The sequence below is a fragment of the Moschus berezovskii genome, chromosome 14, assembly GCF_049115385.1.
Source record: "Moschus berezovskii isolate FMDL1 chromosome 14, NW_MosBer_1.0, whole genome shotgun sequence".
Taxonomy (NCBI): domain Eukaryota; kingdom Metazoa; phylum Chordata; class Mammalia; order Artiodactyla; family Moschidae; genus Moschus; species Moschus berezovskii.
The window spans coordinates 59,888,748-59,908,719 of record NC_142473.1 but is presented as its reverse complement, the minus strand read 5'-3'; the positions used below and the strand labels follow the sequence as shown (position 1 = coordinate 59,908,719).

General features: G+C 41.4%; 1 protein-coding gene across 3 annotated transcripts in view; it reads right to left on the bottom strand.

Annotated features, from left to right (window-relative positions):
• Positions 1–7,071: 7,071 nt before the first annotated feature.
• The window catches only part of UVRAG (UV radiation resistance associated), a 323,717-nt gene continuing 310,816 nt past the window's right edge, over positions 7,072–19,972 (bottom strand). For all 3 annotated transcript variants that reach the window (XM_055423714.2, XM_055423715.2, XM_088843195.1), the window contains one exon: positions 7,072–10,640. In XM_055423714.2, coding sequence (XP_055279689.2) covers positions 9,938–10,640 — 703 coding nt within the window. In that variant the 3' untranslated portion in view covers positions 7,072–9,937. The remainder of the gene's footprint in view (positions 10,641–19,972) is intronic.

Sequence of the window (19,972 nt, the reverse complement as noted above, 5' to 3'; positions counted from 1 at the left end):
AGAGCAAGACACAGTGATTCCGGCTTCTTTGAGGAATAAGGTATTCCCTCCAAGTGAATTAAAATCTTTTTTGCAAGTAAATTTTTGAGGAAAAGTTTGCCCCTTAAAGCATCAATTTATATTCACCGTTGCAAATAATTTACTCCCTTAAAATATTTTATGTGTTTTTCCATCAAACTTAAGTGAATTTATCCTTTTTCTGATGACTGAGAGCTATCAGAAGGAACAGTACAAGCCATTCAAGCTGAATTTTTTAAGCTGTTTTGTTCATTTTTGTGGTGTATTTTAGAGCCATTGTGTCGAGGATCTTGAGTAGAAGCAGGCTGTGTGACATGATTGAGCCCCAAGCTCTTCACCACAGGCAGAGAGTGGCAGGTAAGGGTCCTCTCCTCTCCTGCCATGCTCTGGACCCCAAGGCAATTGGGTTTTGAAGAATGAATGCTAGTTCGCTTCTGTGACAAAATGAGTCCAGGCCCATGGGAAAACCTGACTAAGGGGCTGACTTCACTTTCAGAGGAGCGCATGGGCTGAGAAGTCAAGCGCCTTGCCTGGGTCACACAGCCAGTGAGCGGCAGGGCTGGGATCTGAGTTCCTGGCTTGGCTATTCTGTGGGGCCAAGGGCTTCTCACTTAAGATGCCCAAACTGCTTCCTTCCTGCCTGTTTGTATCTGCTTCTAACAGCCTGGTTGTCCATTATTTCTTTGGATCATTATTTCAACCTTGATTTCTTTCTAATTTGGTGCTGGTATTTTGTTCCTGTTCAGTCACTAAGCTGTGTCTGACTTTGTGACCCCATGGACTGCAGCACAATCTTCCCCGTCCTTCACCATCTCCCGGAGTTTGCTCAAACTCATGTGCTTTGAGTCGGTGATGCCATCCAACCATCTCATCCTCTGCCATTCTCTTCTCCTTTTGCCTTCAATCTTTCCCAGCATCAGGGTCTTTTCCAATGAGTCAGCTGTTTCCATCAGGTGGCCAAAGTATTGGAGCTTCAGCTTCAGCATCAGTCCTTTCAGTGAGTATTTAGGGTTGATTTCCTTTAGGATTGACTGGTTTGATCTCCTTGCTGTCCAAGGGAAATCTCAAGAGTCTTCTCCAGTACCACAATTCAAAAGCATCAATTCTTCAGCACTCAGCCTTCTTTATGGTCCAACTCTCACATCTGTACGTGACTCCTGGAAAGACCATAGCTTTGACTATACAGATCTTTGTCAGCAAAATGATGTCTTTGCTTTTTAATATGCTGTCTAGGTTTGTCATAGCTTTCCTTCCAAAGAGCAAGCATTTTCTAAAATCATTACTTTGGTCACCATCTGTAGTGATTTTGGAGCCCAGGAAGAGAAAATCTGTCACTGCTTCCACTTTTTCCCCTTCTATTTGCCGTGAAGTGATGGGACCGGATGCCATGATCTTAGTTTTTTGAATGTTGAGTTTTAAGCCAACTTTTTCACTCTCTTCTTTCAACCTCATCAAGAGGCTCTTTAGTTCCTCTTCACTTTCTGCCATTAGAGTGGTATCATCTGCATATCTAAGATTGTTGGTATTTCTCCCGGCAATCTTGATTCTAGCTTGTAACTCATCCTGCCTGTAACTTTGCATGATATACTCTGCATATAAGTCAAACAGGATGACAAAATATAGCCTTGATGAATTCCTTTCCCAATTTTGAAACAGTCCATTGTTCCATGTAAGGTTCTAACTCTTGCTTCTTGACCCGAATATAGGTTTCTCAGGAGACAGGTAAGATGGTCTGGTATTCCCAGCTGTTTAAGAATTTTCCACAGTTCGTTGTGATGCACATAGCCAAAGGCTTTAGTGTAGTCAATAAACAGAAGTAGATATTTTTCTGGAATTCCCTTGCTTTCTCTTTGATCCAATGAATGTTGGCAATTTGATTGATTTCTGGTTCCTCTGCCTTTTCTAAACCCAGATTGTACATCTGGGAGTTCTCAATTCAAGTACTGCTAATGCCTAGCTTGAAGGATTTTGAACATAACCTTACTAGCATGGGAAGAGAGTGCAATTGTCTGATAGTTTGAACATTCTTTAGCACTGCCCTTCTTGGGAATTAGGATGAAAACTGACCTTTTCCAGTCCTGTGACCACTGCTGGGTTTTCCAAATTTGCTGACATGTTGAGTGCAGCACTTTCACGGCATCATCTTTCAGGATTTTAAATAGCTTGGCTGGTATTCTATCACCTCCACTAGCTTTATTAGTAGTAATGCTTCCTAAGGCCCACCTGACTTCATACTCCAAGATGTCTGGCTCTAGGTGAGTGACCACACCTTTGTGGAGATCCTGGTCATTAAGACCTTTCTTGTACAGTTCTTTTTTATATTCTTGCCACCTTTTCTTAATCTCTTCTGCCTCTGTTAGATCCTTTCTTTTATCATGTCCATCCTTGCATGAAATGTTTCTTTGATATATCCATGTTTCAGAGAGATCTCTAGTCTTTCCCATTCTATTGTTTTTTTCTATTTCTTTGCATTGTTCATTGAAGAAGGCCTTCTTATCTCTCCTTGCTATTCTCTGGAACTCTGCATTCAGTTGGGTGTATCTTTCCTTTTCTCCCTTGCTTTTTGCTACTCTTCTTTCCTATTTGTAAAGCTTCCTCAAATAACCACTTTGCCTTGTATTTCTTTTTTTTCTAATATTTATTTATTTTTTATTTTGCTGCACCAGGTCTTAGTTATAGCCTGCAGGATCTTTAGTTGTGGCATATGGGATCTAGTTCCCTGACTAGGAAATGAACCTGGACCTCCTGCATTGGGAGCATGGAGTCCCAACCACTAGACCACCAAGGAAGTCCCATTTTTCTTTGGGATGGTTTTGGTCATTGCTTCCTGTACAGTGTTATGAACCTCTGAGGCCCATAGTTCTTCAGGCACTGATTACCAGATCTAATCCCTTGAATTTGTTCATCGCCTCCTTTTATAGTCATAAGGGATTTGATTTAGGTCATCCCTGAAAATGGCCTGGTGGTCTTCCCCACTTTATTTAGTTTAAGCATGAATTTTGCTATAAGGAGCTGATGATCTGGGCAATAGTCAGCTCCAGGTCTTGTTTTTGCTGATTGTATAGAACTTTTCTATCTTTGGCTGCAAAGAATATAAATCATTCTGATTTTGCTATTGATCATCTGGTGATGTCCATGTATAGAATGATCTCGTGTTGTTGGAAAAGGGTGTTTGCTATGACCAGTGTTTTAGGAAAATTCTGTTAGCCTTTGCCCTGCTTCATTTTGTACTTCAAGATCAAACTTGCCTGTTACTCCAGGTACCTCTTGACTTCCTGCTTTCGTATTCTAATCCCCTGTAATGAAAAGGATATCTTTTTTTGGTGTTAGTTCTGGAAGGTCTTGTAGGTCTTCATAGAACTGGTCAACTTCAGCTTCTTCAGCATCAGTGGTTGGGGCATAGACTTGGATTACTGTGCTTGGAAACAAACTGAGATCATTCTATTGTTTTTGAGACTGAACTCAAGTACTGCATTTTGGACTCTTTTGTTGACTATGAGGGCTACTCCATTTCTTCTATGGGATTCTTGCCCACAGTAGTAGATATAATGGCCATTATGAATTAAATTTGCCAATTCCCGTCCATTTTAGTTCACTGACTCCTAAGATGTTTACTCTTGCCATTTCCTGCTTGACTACGTCCAATTTACCTTGATTCATGGACCTAACATCCCAGGTTCCTATGCGATATTGTTCTTCACAGCATCAGATACTACTTTCACCACCAGACACCTCCACAACTGGGCGTCATTTCTACTTTGGCCCAGCCACTTCATTCCTTATGGAGCTATTAATAATTGCCCTCCGCTTTTCCACAGTGGCATATTGGACACCTCCTAACCTGGGGGGCTCATCTTTCAGTGTCCTATCTTTTTGCCTTTTTATACTTTCACGGGATTCTCATAGCAAGAATACTGGTGTGGTTTGCTTGTACTTTCAGTTCAGTTCAGTTCAGTCGCTCAGTCGTGTCCGACTCTCCGCGACCCCATGAATCACAGCACGCCAGGCCTCCCTGTCCATCACCAACTCCCGGAGTACACTCAAACTCATGTCCACAGAGTCGGTGATGCCATCCAGCCATCTCATTCTCCGTCGTCCCCTTCTCCTCCCGCCCCCAACCTTTCCCAGCATCAGAGTCTTTTCCAGTGAGTCAACTCGTCGCATGAGGTGGCCAAAGTATTGCAGTTTCAGCTTTAGCATCAGTCCCTCCAATGAACATCCAGGACTGATCTCCTTTAGAATGGACTGGTTGGATCTCCTTGCAGTATAAGGGACTCTCAAGAGTCTTCTCCAGAAAGAAGTTCTTTAGACTTGTGTTCTGTACAAAACCAAAAGGATAAGAGCCTGCCACTCTCCCCCTTGTTGTTCTGGGCTTGGCTGACTAAAGCTATTAATATTTCTTTGACTGACCGTTTTTTTTTTAATCTAGATTCAATCTTTTTCTGGATTGCCGACATTGCCAGTCTCTAAAGTGTGGAATTATTTTATAGACATGTATTTTTTTTATTCATTTAAAATCCACAAGGCTGAGCTGTCTACCTACAAAACTATAATTAGATATGCTAAGAGGGAAGAAAAAAAGAAAGCCTCTATCTGCTTTGAGTGAAATTAAGAGCTCTGGGCACTGGTTTAGGGTTCAGTGAGGCAGCCAGAAGCTGTGAGACAGAATATGTATGGATAAGGTGGCCTAAATAAACTAATCTGCCAGGTGTTAAAAAACCATGAAAATTAAGCTGATTAGGTTTATAGACCATATCTCAACATCGTGTCCATGCCACCCACCGAAACACTTTGGAACTCTTGACATTTGTTTAGAGCTTAGTTTTTCAAAAGAGCAGTTTCAGCCTGGATACGTTCTCAATGTATACAGAATGGAGATCTCCATTTCAAAGCCTGATGTATATGTTGCTAGAAATCCTTGTTGAATGACTAATTCCTCCCTATGTGCATGGTGCTTTGTAAAGATCAAGTGTTTCATAAAAGTACTGATCACCTCTTATACTCTATCCAGTACCGGGTTGTGGGGTGGGGAGAGGTGTGTGTATCATCCCTACTTAAAAAATTTTTTTATTGCAGGGTAGTAGATTTACAATGTTGGATTAGTTTCAGGTGCACAGCAAAGTGAATCAGTTACACATACATCCATTCTTTATTTTCCCAGATGGACCGTTACAGGGTTATTGAGTTCCCTGTACTATACTATAGGTCCTTATTAGTTATATATGGGCTTCCTTGATGGCTCAGTGGGTAGAAAAATCTGTCTGCAATGCAGGAGACATGGGTTCGATCCCTTGGAGAAGGAAATGGTAACCTACTGCAGTATTCTTGCCTGGTAAATCCCATGGACAGAGGAGCCTGGCGGGCTACAGTCCATGGGGTCACAAAGTAGCGTGTGTATGTCAATCCCAGTCTCCCAATTTATCCCTCCCCACTCCTGTACACCCTGGCAACTGTGTTTTCTCAATCTGTGACTCTGACACAGGTCAGTTCATTTGTGTCATTGTTTTAGATTCTACATATAAGTGATATCATATGATACTTGTCTTTTTCTAACTTCACTTAGTATGATGATCTCTAGGTCCATTCATGTTGCTGCAAATGCCATTTTTCACGACTAATATTCATATACACACCACATCTTGTTGATGGACATTTAGGTTGCGTCTGTGTGTCTTGGCTATTGTATACAGAGCTGCTATAAACATCTGGGTGCATGACTCTTCAAATTATGGTTTTCTCAGATAAACGTTCAAGAGTGGGACTGGCGGATCATTATTATAACTGTTTTTAGTTTTTTAAGGAACCTCCATACTGTTCTCCATAGTGGCTGTACCAATTTACCTCCCCATCAACAGTGTAGCCGGGTTCCCTTTCTCCACCCCCTCTCTAGCATTTATTATTTGTAGACTTTTTGATGATGGCCATTCTGACTGGTGGGAGCTATCATCCCCACATGACAGATTGAGAAGTGGCCGGGCTCAAGTGCTAGAACAGGAAATGGTGATAACAAGTCTCAGGTATCCTTTCTGTCACTAGGCGGCGGTCTCCCACAGGACAAAAAGGAACAACACTGATGGTGTAGGTCCTGTACAAACATAATGGCAAAGGCAGAGTTCTCTTCAATTCTTTAATGATCAAGAACTGAGGAGTCCTTAGTTCAGTTACTTGACCAGGGTTGTAATGTCAAAGTGGCTGAGTTGGGGCATTCAGAATCTAGCTTTTAAAGAATAGACGCTGGCTGCCCTTTGTACCACATAGTAAAAATCCAGTTCATTACCCTGAATCCATTAGGAACACAAGGATGAACTTCTTTTTCAGACACAGACTTTTTTTTTTTTCCGAAACAAAATGGTACAGAAGATTAAGAAGAGTATCACTCAAGTCCAGCTTCAACTTGGCTGTTAGTTAAAATTCACATCTAAACAAGTTACTCTTCTGTTTTAAAGACTGGAAAGGTTACTGGTCAATTGTCCATAGCATGCATCCAAATCTCTTCACCTTTTATCCTAAGTCCTTCCCCCATGGGCCTGCAATTCAGTTTCTCCTCTTACCTTTCCTCACATCCATTCAGGGCCCAAGCACAGCAAACTCCTTGCAGTTTTGCAAATATGCGTGCGGCCCTGCCCAGACTCTGGGCCTTTGCCCATGCTGTTCCCTCCATCTGTAATGTGAAGTCTCATACATCTTTCATCTGTATTAACTTCATGACACTTTCTTAATCCTTGAGTCATAATAACTTCCTCTGAATTCTGTAGCATGGCTAGACATCTCTCCATCATAGAATTTATCGCACTGAATTGTACTTAATTGTTAATATACCTATGCCACCCTTCCTTCCCCAACTCCCAACTGGAGACTGTGGCAGGGGTCAAGGTTGATTTTCATATAAACTTGTTTAGTCCAGTCCCTTTCAAAGTGGAAGGGGGGCTAGCTCAGTAAATGTGGAATGGCTGGCAGACTGTTTAAGAATGAGGTTTTCATAGTTAACTCCGCTTCAATATGAAATTCAAAACAATGAAGAAGACAGGACTCAAACATCACAGGGAAATAACATACTTTTACTCTCAAAATAAATACTAATCAATTTTATTTTATAAATACAGATGCTGACTTTTCTTCCAACTACCAACAGATCAGTTTCACATGCCATTTATTATTGGTGGTGGTTTAAAAAATTATTTAAATAACCAGTTAAATCAGGATAAATGGGCACCATTAGAACTGCTAAAAAAATATAGTTGGATACAATCTTCCAAAACTAATATTCTGGGGAGAAAAATCTCTGGAATTTTTGAAGTGGGTAAGGGAGTAGAGAGAGAAAACACAAGCAAATATTCACCTGATAACATTTGCTGGCTGTTAAGAGTGTCTTGGCTACATGAAAATTGAAAGGGCCCTTAGTTCAGAAATGGACAGGCCTGAGTTTTCATTTCAACTTATATTTTCAAAGCAATTTTGTTTTTTTAGTGGTTTACAAGAATAATTACAAAGATTAGTAGGAGATAATAACTTCATCCCATATTTTGGCCTTGGCCACTTTAAACAGAGGCAAAATGAATTCTGCAGCCTTGGGAAATGTCAGAGATTTAATCCTGGAGAATGTAATGCTGTAGGATTTACATATATCCAAGTATGGCAAAAACTGCAGACATCAAACAAACTCAATGAAAACCCCAAATCTAAACAAACCCAAACCTACAAGTGGTGTTTTGAGGGATAACATCATTGGACACAGTGTGGATCAGGAAAATGTGCAGGTAACTATCCATCAGTTCTGGGCTCCCTGATCACATTCAATAGTGGGGTTCCATGCTGTGGGGGTGAAAAGCTGTGGACCCCAGAATCAGGGAGTCCATAAATGGGAGACTGACTGACAAAATCCCAGAGCTCCAGGCTCTACTTGGTTTTGTGGAACCTGAGATGGACACTGTAAAACACGGGTGCTCCTATATGTGGTCCCTCTGTTTGGTGGTGCCAGGAGCTAGGCTGAAGGGCCTAAATCAAATGTATCTTGTCTTTGAGTTTGGCATAGAGTTTAAAGGTCTCTCCCATATCTGAGGAACCACAAATCACATGTGATTCACCTTCCATTGTTCAATACTAACACAGTCCTTCAAAGCCTTTCTTTTGGGCTTGGGAGGTAGATGTTGCTTTACTGGAGGACCCACAGCCCAGTCGGATGTACATCTAAGACTATGTCTAGCTCCACCCTTACTGACTCTAAAATGAATGACAGTACACTGTCAAAGAAGCCATGACTCTACAGATGGCTTCTGCTCCAGGTTTGTAGTAGTTCCACCTATTTATGAGAAATAAGATGGATTTCTTCAGATCAAGTTAAAGCTTTTAATTGCTTGCAGGTTGGGTCTGTCTGTCATGCAATGATTCTGTGAGTTCTTTACATGAAAAAATAACAACATGAACTATTCCATTTAACAATGTAGCTATATATTAAAATTGAGCCCAGGAATGCTTGGACGAAGTATGACAATGATTATGAAACCTATGAGTTAAGTTGTTATGTAGGACGAAGAGCTATTGCAGAGTACACCTGTGATGGTGTGTTGCTATACACAATATGTAAACTCAAATGAAGTCAACAACATTAGCTTAGATACAGCCACAGGTTTTGCTTAGGCTAGTCCTGTCATGATGTAACATATGGAGATGTAGGTTCAAGAGGAATTTCAAAACTGGGAAAAAAATCAGGTCGAGTGAAGTAAACTCAATTTTTATTCTTCTATATAATACATGGATAGAAGCATAAAATCTCCTTAAAGAGCTTGCAACCCTGAGGCGATGTCCTTGGGTATATAAAGCATACAGCAATAGCAAATGAAATCTGAGCTCCAGGAATGAAAATGGACTTCAAAAACATAATTTAATATTTATGCAACTGCACACACACCAATAGTGTTCTATGCCTCATCTAGTCTCTGACCAACTACATCAACTGCCTTGCAGTTTGCACACTGGACAGCCTGACTCCCTACGTATATTTCATCATACACAATGCCTCCTTTCCAACTGAAATTTAATAAATTAACATGGGATTTACATATAGGGATTTCTATATGGTGAGTGCATTGCCAGAAAGCACACCCAGTTTTTGACAACAGCATCTGCCCACATAAAAACTTTGGCCCCCAAAGGGAACTTGATGCTGTCTGACTATAGTAACCTTGGAGGGGAGGGTCCTTGAGGGTCCCTTGGGATCCTCCAGAGGTGAGGTTTTTCATATAATCTGAGGGTTGCATCAAGGGTATGGCTGACTGAAAGAGGTGGGAGGTCATGGCAACTGCATTAAAGAACCAGCGAATGTGGTGTCCTCTGTGGTCAGGATGCACAAGGCATCTACCGCGCCAATGGCATAACAGCTGGTTTGACTGTGGAGCCCGGGGGCAGAGGCCGATGGGCCTTTGTATAGGAGACCATTGTGCTTCTTACACATCAACCTAATGGATGGCCAAAGACCCTTCAGTCAATGGTGACCTTTTACTGAATATTCAATTTTCCCAAAAGTTTCATAAACTATGGTGAGGGCAAATGCTATGAGAATCTAAAGGCGAGTTCATTATATTATTTATATATTATCATCTTCCTTCTGAGGATAACCTATAAGTGTAAATAAAAAAGCAAACAAATGCCTATAAGGTGACTCAAGCTAGAGAGTGACTTTTGCCTTAAAACAACTGTCAGGCCTGAAAAGCAAAATCTTGCAAGCAAAATCTAACTTTGTCTGGCCCATTGATACACAATGATCCTGAGTCCCTCCTTGATTCACAAAGTCTATTTTTCTGAGGAATATCCTCCATTAATATTCATTTTGTGTCATAATTACTACAAAGGGTAACCAGTGCAGCTTTATCCTCATTTCAAGCAGTGACTCCATCCTGGTCCTACCATCTGTCCGCTCGCTTCACTTATCAGAACTCCTGCGTGGCCTGCGGAAACTGGATACGTTTTCGTTCAGTGCATAGATCCTTCGGGAGAACTCTTCAAATTCTCCCAGAACTTGTTCATCACACTCCACTGCCACGGCACTGTCCACGGGGATGCAGTTAAATGCTTCCAGCTGATCGCCTGAGGTGAAGCCTGTGGCTTCCATTCCGATGATCTCTTCTGCCTGTTCCACGGTGCAGCAGAGCTCGGCTTCCGAGACCGGGTGGAAGCCCCCGGGGAGTTGGGCGCCAGATGAGCTGGCCTGCTCACCAGGCAGGAGGGTGCCGTTGATTGTGGCCGGAGGCCCCGAGAGGGCTTGTCCCTGCTCCTGGCTAGTGTTCACACTCATGTGGCCTCCATTTAAGCTGTCACCCAGATCTACCCCTTTTTTCTTGTTTTCTTTGGAGAGGTCCAAGGAGGTGTCCAAGGAGGAAGACAGAGATGCTGTCTTTCTGTCGGATTCTCCCGTGGAGGGCACAGGGGTCACAGGCTGGACTAGTGCAGAGTTGTAACTGGAGGGAGGGGTTTTGTACTGGAGTCTCTCATTCTCTGAACTGGCCCGTTTCCGATATCCTTTGTCTGGTGAAGGGATCCCCCCAGAGAAGCCTACATCTGCACCCCCAAATATGGAGCTTTGTCTCTTTGGAACAGGGATTGCGCTGGAGGTGTGATGTCTGTCACTAGAAGACAAAGAAAAACGAGAAGTTACTTTTCAACTTCAGAACTTAGCTTAAACCTTCTGGATCAAGAGACAGAAAATAATATGTTCAAGTTTGAGAAAATACAAATTGATAATACTCAAATCTTAGTAGTAACTGCAGTGTCCAAATGCAAGATACAACAAAGTATTATGAGTTCAGCACTGGGAACTTCCTTTAAGTAGGATACAAGACATACTAAAATATATGCAGAGGGGAGTGCCCAAGGTAGAGGCCATGTCATATGGGGAGGAGTCGAGGCAACTGGAGGGATTGGATCTGGAAAGAAAAATATATGAGGATGTGATCAAATTCATATGTCTGTAGGGCTACCAATATTCTTGTTTTTCATATTCAAGTCTTATTTTACCTTCATAAAACAGATATTGTCATTTGGCAGAGAACTTCAAAGACTTTTCCATGATAACCTTAGCGAGGCAGGGGCAAGGCTGGATTAAAATCCATGACTCATAACTCAATGGTCAATAGCTTTTGCAATACCCAAATGCTAATCGCCTTGTGTTAGACAGCTGGCAGAGACAGGGCCAAGGAGATGTGTGTGTGTTTCATGAAAAATTAACCTGGGAAATGACCTCTCCTGTATAATGGTAGTCGCACACATTTTGTAATACTTGGTCTTCATCTTCCTTCAAACTTAAGTTTTCTCAGGAAGATATTTGGGCCAGCAATAATAATCACTGTTTGGCTATACAAAGCATTATAGTTTCTGAAGTAATTTCATATACATCATTTCACTTGGTTCTCACAAAAACCCTGTCAAGAAAGCAGGCTGCACATTATTAGTCTAAATCCGAAATAATAAATAATAATTAGTTAATGGAAATAGAGTATCCAGACTCTGGAAATGATGGTCATTTTATATCCTGGACTGGTGAAGCTACCCCTGGAGGACTGATCACAGTTCCAGACATCATGCTTGGCTGAAGCTATCAGCTTCGATACAGTTGTATGAACAAACCAGGTCCAGAGACAGAGGGAGGTATGAACACAAGGTCCATGTGACGTGTATTCTTCAGATAAGGAAACACACAGAGAAATGGCTCTCAAAAAAGGCAGCTACCAGGCAGGAGCAGAGGTTAGACTTGAAACTATACTCATCCAACAAACAGCTACTACATGTGCCAGGCCAGGCCTTGGGGAGAGGAAACAGATGTAACAGAGCAGGCCCTGCCTCTGAGGAGCTTCCAATCTTATAGGAGAAAGACACCCACATATATATACCATACATACTCTATTATATTTTCAAATTACAGACATGAAAAGTGCCCTGCAAAAGAAGAAAGAATCTACGGTTCCTTCTACCTGTATCCATGGCCACAAACCCTTAAGCCAGCTCCCTGCTCCCTCTCCTCAGATTTTTTTCTGATGCTGGCTTATCCCTGTGGTCTAAGCAAAGGTTATTCATCTTGAGAAAAGGCAACCACAAGGTTTCTTATAATCTATGCACCAACCAGACTCCCTTGCTTGGCTATAAGTGTTGGTGCCAAGAGTGATTTCATAATTAGGGGTGCTCACTGGGGCACATATAGAACCAGGCAAGTAGACTAGTAAATTACTGTTTTTAGTTCTCAAGAAAAACAAAACAGAGCAAAACCTGTTGGCCTTAATCTAGGTTTTCAGTTAATATGTTGTCAAAACTCACAGTGATGGGATAAAGCTGCACATTTTTGCCAACCTTGTTTTCACTCGGCTACTTGATGACAGTATCCCTCTCTACATGATTTTGCTGGGGGCCTAGGTAATCAAACCAAAACAGCATCAGCACCATCCAAAGACAAGTCTATTCTGGGCAGATGGGCCATGCTTTCAGTTACCACCCGCCCCAGGAAGGGAGAGAAGCACCAGGTGAGCCTGCCCAGAACACTGAAGGTGATGTTGCTGGTATGCGACCCCAGGCCAGGTGCTTAAACTACTTATGGCTATGGAGGCTGAATGACTCCACACCCTCCCTGCCACCATCTGCCTCCCTCCCTGGGAGCCCTGCTCTGCTTCTCTCAGCTGGGCTCCAGCTGGGCTGATAAAAGGGCATGAGAACAGCGTAAGAAGCAGTGCTTATGACACAAGAACAAAGGGGTTTTTATAGTCGTCTTTTTTTTTTTCCTTTCTGGCTGCATCTAGCAGTATGTGGGACCTTGGTTGCCTGGCCAGGGATTGAACCTGGGCCCTCTGCAGTGGAAACATAGAGGCTTAACCACTGGGCTATAGTCATCTTTGCCTCGAAAGCTCTCAACTTTGCATGACAAAAAAGTATTAAAAGTATGAAACCCCTCTATTCCTCCCCCAAACTGCCGCCAGTTACAGTGAGCAGGGAACTACCATTTTCTTGAGCATCCAAAATGCTGCATTCTCACACCTGCCCTGTGAAAAAGGTAGGCAAGTAGGAGGTTATGTGATTTCTTCAAGGTTGCAGAACCCACATCTGACTCCAGAGCCCACACAGTCATTTGCATCCCATGTGGGAAAATCATATTCAAATTCAACTAACATTTGCTAAGAACCAACGTCCGATATGCCAGATATCAAGTTAAATGCCATTATACACAGACCTTCCCATTTAACCCACCCAACCTATAGCTAAGCTCTGGGGTGTTACTGTTTTGTTTTTTTTTTTAATTTTTTATTTTATACTGGAATATAGTTGACAATGTTGTGTTAGTTTCAGGTTACAGCAAAGTGGTTCAGTTGTACATACACATATATCCATTCTTTTTCAGATTCTTTTCCTACATAGGTAATTACAGAATATTGAGCAGTTTCTGTGCTGTACAGTAGGTCCTTATTGATGTTACTCCTATTTTGAGGCATGGATTCAAAGGCTTTGCTAGATGGAGACTCTGGCATTTGCTGACATCCTGATTCTGGGATCTTTTCCAGTTTCTCTGAATTTTTATGAGAACTGAGGTAAAGACAGTATCAAATACAATTTAGAAAACCCAAGTAACAATAAAACATTCCCTCTTAAGAATGGTAAGAAGATGAGGTATTAGACAAATAAGGAAGTCTACAGGTCTAACATTTACCCTGACAATCACACAGTCTTTTTCCCCCCATTTGTAGCTATGCGCCATGAAACCTTTCAAACATTTTTACTAGTCTTTCTTATGATCTAAAAAGAGTACGTTGAACAAAAAAGATATGTATTTTTTTAATTTAAAAAACTTTTAAAAACTTGTTATCTTGGAATGTAGTCGATTAACAATGTTGTGATAGTTTCAGGTGTATAGTAAAGTGATTCAGTTATACATATATCTAACTTTCATTTATCAATTTAAAAAGGTATTTTCTTGATGACTGTGGGCCATCAGTATGAACATGTCTTACTGACTATAACATGGCAGAGCGACTACGGGCCTTTCCAGGGTGTATGTCTGAATCTGAAGTCTGTCCTCTCTCACTGTTACATTTGCCTGCAAGGGCTTCTCCTTTTTTGACGTTTGTGTCTTATTTGTTGTGTTCTTATAAAGTAGCTGTCTTGAGAATTGTGTGCAAAGCAAGAATAAATAGGATTTGAGAGATGGACCAGCAGATATCCTGGGTACAATATGCATAATTATGTGAGTTTTGTAATATTACTTTTGGCTGCTCAGAATTAATTTTTTTATTACTTCCAGGATCTTAGCAATGTTCCAAATTTTTAAGATAGCTGAGCTTTAAATAGCTCAAGCATTTAATGACTGTATTAAAATATATACAAACACACATGCATTTTAAATTATTATAATAATTTATTCTCCCTGGACAACTAAAAATATAAACCATATTAAAAACTAAAAATCAGTCAAAAGCCTATTGGCCATCAAATAACCACTATTTGGATATTTTCCTTGTAGACTTTGATTTTATATATGTGCTTAATTTAAAAAAGACACAAAATCAATCAAAAAACAAAATGAAAGTTGTGTTTGCAGTACACACAATTCTGTATCCTGTTGTTGGAAGTTATTAAAACCTCAATTCTAAGTGGCTACTCCATTAAATGAAATATCAAAAGTTACTTAACCATTTCCTTATGTTTGTGGATTTAAGATATTTCTAAAATTTTATATTCAAATTGTATTTCTGGATAAAAACACAATGCACAGGTTTTTAATAAAATAATTTTTAAAATTTTCATATTTAATAGAAGGTTTTTAGAAGGAATCTTCATTACACATTTTGGTAGTAACTAAATTCTTACCATAAAATAAGGAACATTTTACCTCTACTGTTGCCTAAAAAGAGAACGGTAGCAATTGAAAAGGCAAATGCCCAAAAGCTTTCAAGATTCTTTTTGTCTGAGTAGAGTCTGGCTTCATAATTATTTTATGAAGATGGAAGAAGAAGTTGAAATCCTTAGATTTACTAATTATTAAGACCAATTTTTAAAGGCAATTGACAATCTACTTATCAAATGAAATTATTACATTATTTAAATTGTGATGAATAACTTATAAATAATTTCTACTTCTGGAAACAACTAAAGTAAACCTGAGTGTTCTGGGGAGGAGCAGGTGCAGCAGAAAATGTGGCATTTCTTTACCCACCACTCCAGCCACAGGTCCGTTGTTCTAAGGCACTAGATTTGGGGACATAAAGCCTGAGGTCTAGCAATTGGACAGAGTCCCCGAAGTTCACTGTACAGTCTCCTTATCACCCGTTTGCTTTGAATGGATGTCTCCTTCAGCTTGGCTTAGGTCCAAACTGGAAACATGACATTTGGGGTTTAATGCTATAATTAAAAGGAATGTATTTAAAAACAACCCAAAGATCCTGTAATTACAAACTCTCTAGGCCACAGTTTAGTGAAACAGGACACAGACTGAGTAACTGAATCATATCAGGGACTGTTAAATAGTAATACTCTTTTCTGCTACAAGCACAAAAGGATATCTTAGGATCCCCAGCAACAGCATGTGAGGGAGAAGCCAAGTGGTTCAGAGTTTAGAGGTCAAGGAGGGCAGTCTGGTTTAAATTTGGCTTCTCTGGATCAAGTCTCCTCCGATGTCTCTAAATTAAGGTCATTAACTTCTTTTTCATTCTGTCTTTACTGTGGTCGGTTACTTTTGTTGTCTCTTCAGCTATATCCAGAGCTATCTGGAGATAGCAGTGGTGATGAGAAAGGATGCTCAAACTTCTGGGTCGGCAACCACGATTGATCCTGTGCATTTGGAGCTACAAATTAAGGCTGAATTCACCACTTATCAGTTATATGACTATAGGCAGTCATCTTCTCTCTGCTCTAGTTTTCTTCTCTTTAAAACAGATTATTGGACTGTGGTAAGGATTAAATAACACACTTCAAACCCTTGGCAGAATGCCTGAAATATATACCGATGACAGTGGTAGCTGTAATTGTGGTTTCTGTCATTATTATTTGCTTCCCTAGGCTCTGGATTCCAAAAGTATTAGCCTCGTTTTACAGAAGAGGTTAAAAAAAAACAAACAAACTTAGTTGCCCAGTCGTGTCTGACTCTTTGCGACCCTATGGACCGTAGCCCAGCTCCTCTGTCCATGGAATTCTCCAAGCAAGACTACTGGAGTGGGTAGCCATTCTCTTCTCCAAGAATCTTCCCAACCCAGGGATCAAACCCAGGTCTCCTGAATTGCAGGTAGATTCTTTGATGTCTGAGGCCCACAGAAGAGGGAACTGAGACTCAAAAACATTAACCTCTCAGACAGAAACACAGGGTAACAAGTAGCAGAGGAAAGACCAGAACCCAGATCTCCTTCCTTTGACCGTTTTCTTCTGTACAAAATACTGTTTAAAGTAGGAACAAGCTCAGAACTCCTCCCACACACCCACGTCTCCACTCCTGCACATCAGGGAGAGCTGCCTGCATGAAGATCAGGAGTCAAGGCAAATATAAGAGTGGGGGAGAAAGTACTAAATCAGAAGGTTTATTCTGCTTAGGGTGAAACTTCACTCCAGCTTTTTCCTGAGGACATGGGGTGGGGAAGGCTTTGAATCTAGTGGAAATGCTCTGCTGCTGCTAAGTCACTTCAGTCGTGTCCGACTCTGTGTGACCCCATAGACGGAAGCGCACCAGGCTCCCCCGTCCCTGGGATTCTCCAGGCAAGAACACTGGAGTGGGCTGCCATTTCCTTCTCCAATGTGTGAAACTGAAAAGTGAAAGTGAAGTCGCTCAGTCGTGTCCGACCCTTAGCGACCCCACGGACTGCAGCCTACCAGGCTCCTCCATCCATGGGATTTTCTAGGCAAGAGTACTGGAGTGGCTTGCCATTGCCTTCTCCGCCCAGAGCCGCTAGTCGACGGAAATGCTCTACTGCCTCTATTTACATGATCTACCAAATGCTGTGGGACTACAAGAGCTCCCCCGAATCCTTTGAGCCACATTCTCATTGTCCCCAAACCTCTGATGTGTTATTTTTCTATAAGAATACAGTTTCAGAGAAAGGGAATTTTTATAAGAGGGACAGTTTCTCTGCTTCCCCAAGCTAAATGAAGAGGACTCTGTTTCCTTCTGTAACCATTATACACATACCTTGCTGTGATGCTCATCTGGGAGACAGCAGAACCAGCTCACCGGGCTCCACTACCCTTGCCCCACCACTCTTGCTCCCTCTTCCTTTTCTGTGGGTTTTACTGCCTGAAGCTATAGCCTCTTTTTACAAAAAAGGGACTGAGAGAGAGGAAAAGAGGTACAGAAGCATTGGTCCAAAATGTGTTCCCATTTCCACATCTCCCGTATATAATATTCCAGACCCTCACACGTAGATCTGCCATTATATGAAATATGTGAGCCTGGTGAAGCATTGAACCTATGTTTCGTCTCCTGTAAAGTGGGTATATCCATCTAACAGTTGTTGCAGTTAGGATTAAATGGGATCTACAAGTAAAATTCTTAGTACAAAGAGTAGGTACTCCATAAACTATTAATAATAAAACAATAGCAACTGGTATTTATGAAGTGGTATGAAGTACTCTATTAACAGCTTTATACATGGTCTCATTTAATCCTCACATCTCTATGATGTATTAAGAAAATCATCCTCATTTTGCAGGTGAAGAAGCTGAGGCACAGAGGTTAGGTAACCTGCCCAAGATCACAAAGAAACTAATTGTGGGTTTCTTTTTTTTGGCCACGCTGGGTCTTTGCTGCTTTCTGTGCGAGCTTTCTCTGGTTGCGGGGAGTGGGGGCTCCAGCGCGTGGGCTTCTCACTGCAGTGGCTTCTCTTGCGGAGCACAGGCTCCAGGGCACACGGGCCCTAGAGTGCGTGGGCTCAGTAGTTGTGCATGGGCTTAGTTGCTCCGCGGCATGTGGGATCTTCCCAGACCCTTGTCCCCTGCGTTGGCAGGTGAATTTCTATCCACCATGCCACCAGGGAAGTCTCAACTATGTTTTAACAGAGGGTGTCTGACTAAATAAATGCTAATTTTCTTCTCTTTCCCAATCCATAGGACTTGCCACCAAAACACTCTCCACTTCTATATGAGGGAGCAGTGAGAATGAGAATAATGTTTTTAGGTCAAGTGGTTTGATAACTTTGCCTTCTCTTCTTGCCTACATTAAGTTTGTGGGGCATTTTTACTTCCTAAGACCTGTTATGCTGTCATAAGAATTCTAATGCATTCTAAGTATCAATTATGAACATACATTCTACCACGAACTGTTATAAATGTGGAGGCTCAGTGAAAAATGAAATAAAGAAAAGAATGTAAAGATTTTCCACCTCAAGAGCATTCTTGAAGCTGGGGTGAATTTTTAGTTCTCTGAAAAGTTTTTTTCTCTGTTCTCTCTCAGATTCGCTTGCGCTTGTTTTATCTGTCTACAATCAGATCTCACACTGTAAAGTATTAGGAAGCAGTACAATTCACAGATTCAAATATGTGTCTTTCCCTCCTACAAAATGTTTCCTCTGAGGAACATTACTAGATCACAGCTGGTCAAAATGCTAAATCTTGATTGTCTGGAACCTGGCCAAAATCTACAGCTACAACTCGGTGGAATAAGAATACTTAAAAAGAAGGAAAAAACCCCACACTTTTAAATAACATTTGATCTTCTTCTTTCTCCCCCTTGTAGCAAGCTATGACCTCATGGCAGTGAGACCTCTACATGGAGGTGTTTAGGTTGGTTTACAGCCATTAGAAATGTTTGAAGCTCTAGGTACTCCTCTGTGCCAACAGCATGTCAACTGTGCTAAAAAGCAATAATAGTTTCTCACCTTCTTAAAGATTACTGCTTAAATAATGCAGAGCAATGACAGGGCTGCACAGAGTGCCAAAAGCAGGTTGCCAAGGCGAAACTAAGGTAGAATTACGTCTTTTGGCAGCTGAGAAATTATGACATAAAGTTAGTTTAAAAAAAAACCTCCATAAATTAGGCTACTAGCCTTTTCAAAATCCAGCAAAGGCTGGGATTTATCTTTCTTCTTTTTCTATCTCAGGTCAAGTAGAAGCAGAGAGCCTCCTTTTGGAAAAGCCAAATTGAACAGCTAGATCTTATCTCCCAGGAGGTCACTGGAGGTTAATAGTTTTAAGCATGTAAACTCTTGGCCACAGGCAAGCAATCTGAAGGCCTCTCACCATTACAGATAAGTGAAAGTGCTTAATCTTTGCCCTTGATGTTAACAAAAACAAGAAACAAAATAAAAATAGAAACAATCTTGGGCCAGAGCACACGCTAAAATATGTGCCAATGGTCACTTTTCCCCTGGGCTCAGCTTAGAAGGTTTCCTGCCAGAGTCTGACTAAATAAAATAAAACCAGAGTTTTAAAAAGGAATAACTGAACAAGGAAGCCTTTAGATTTTATTTAAACGGAGTTCTGATGGAGAGATGAATTTGTGAAAGAGAAAGTTCCACCAGCAAAGGATAAAACTAAGCAAGCTGAAGAAACCCATTTCCCAGGCTCTGTGATGTGAGTGGCTCCGTGGTCCTGGGCAACAGGGCCCAGCTTGGAAAACAGAGGTCCCAGCACAGGCTATGAACAGAGGCTGAAGGGGTGCCCACAGCCCGGAGCCCACCTGGAGGCCAGCTTGGTCTCAAGGCTGAGTTCCTTGGGGTCAGGGAATAAACAGTGATCCTCCAGGGAGACAGATGGTCCCAGGAGCTGAGAGGTCAATCACTGCATCCATCAGCTTTCACTTCTAAGAAATCATCACACAAATAATATTGAAATCACAGGCATGGCAACAAACATTATGAGGACTGAAACATGGTCTAAACGAGATGCCAGGAAGGTTACCTGACAAACCCTCGGAGTGTCTAGATAGCACCTGAAATGTGGGAGAGTGATAAGGTGTTTGTGGTGAAAAACTTTTAGGAAAAAAAAAAAAAATCTACTTTTGCCA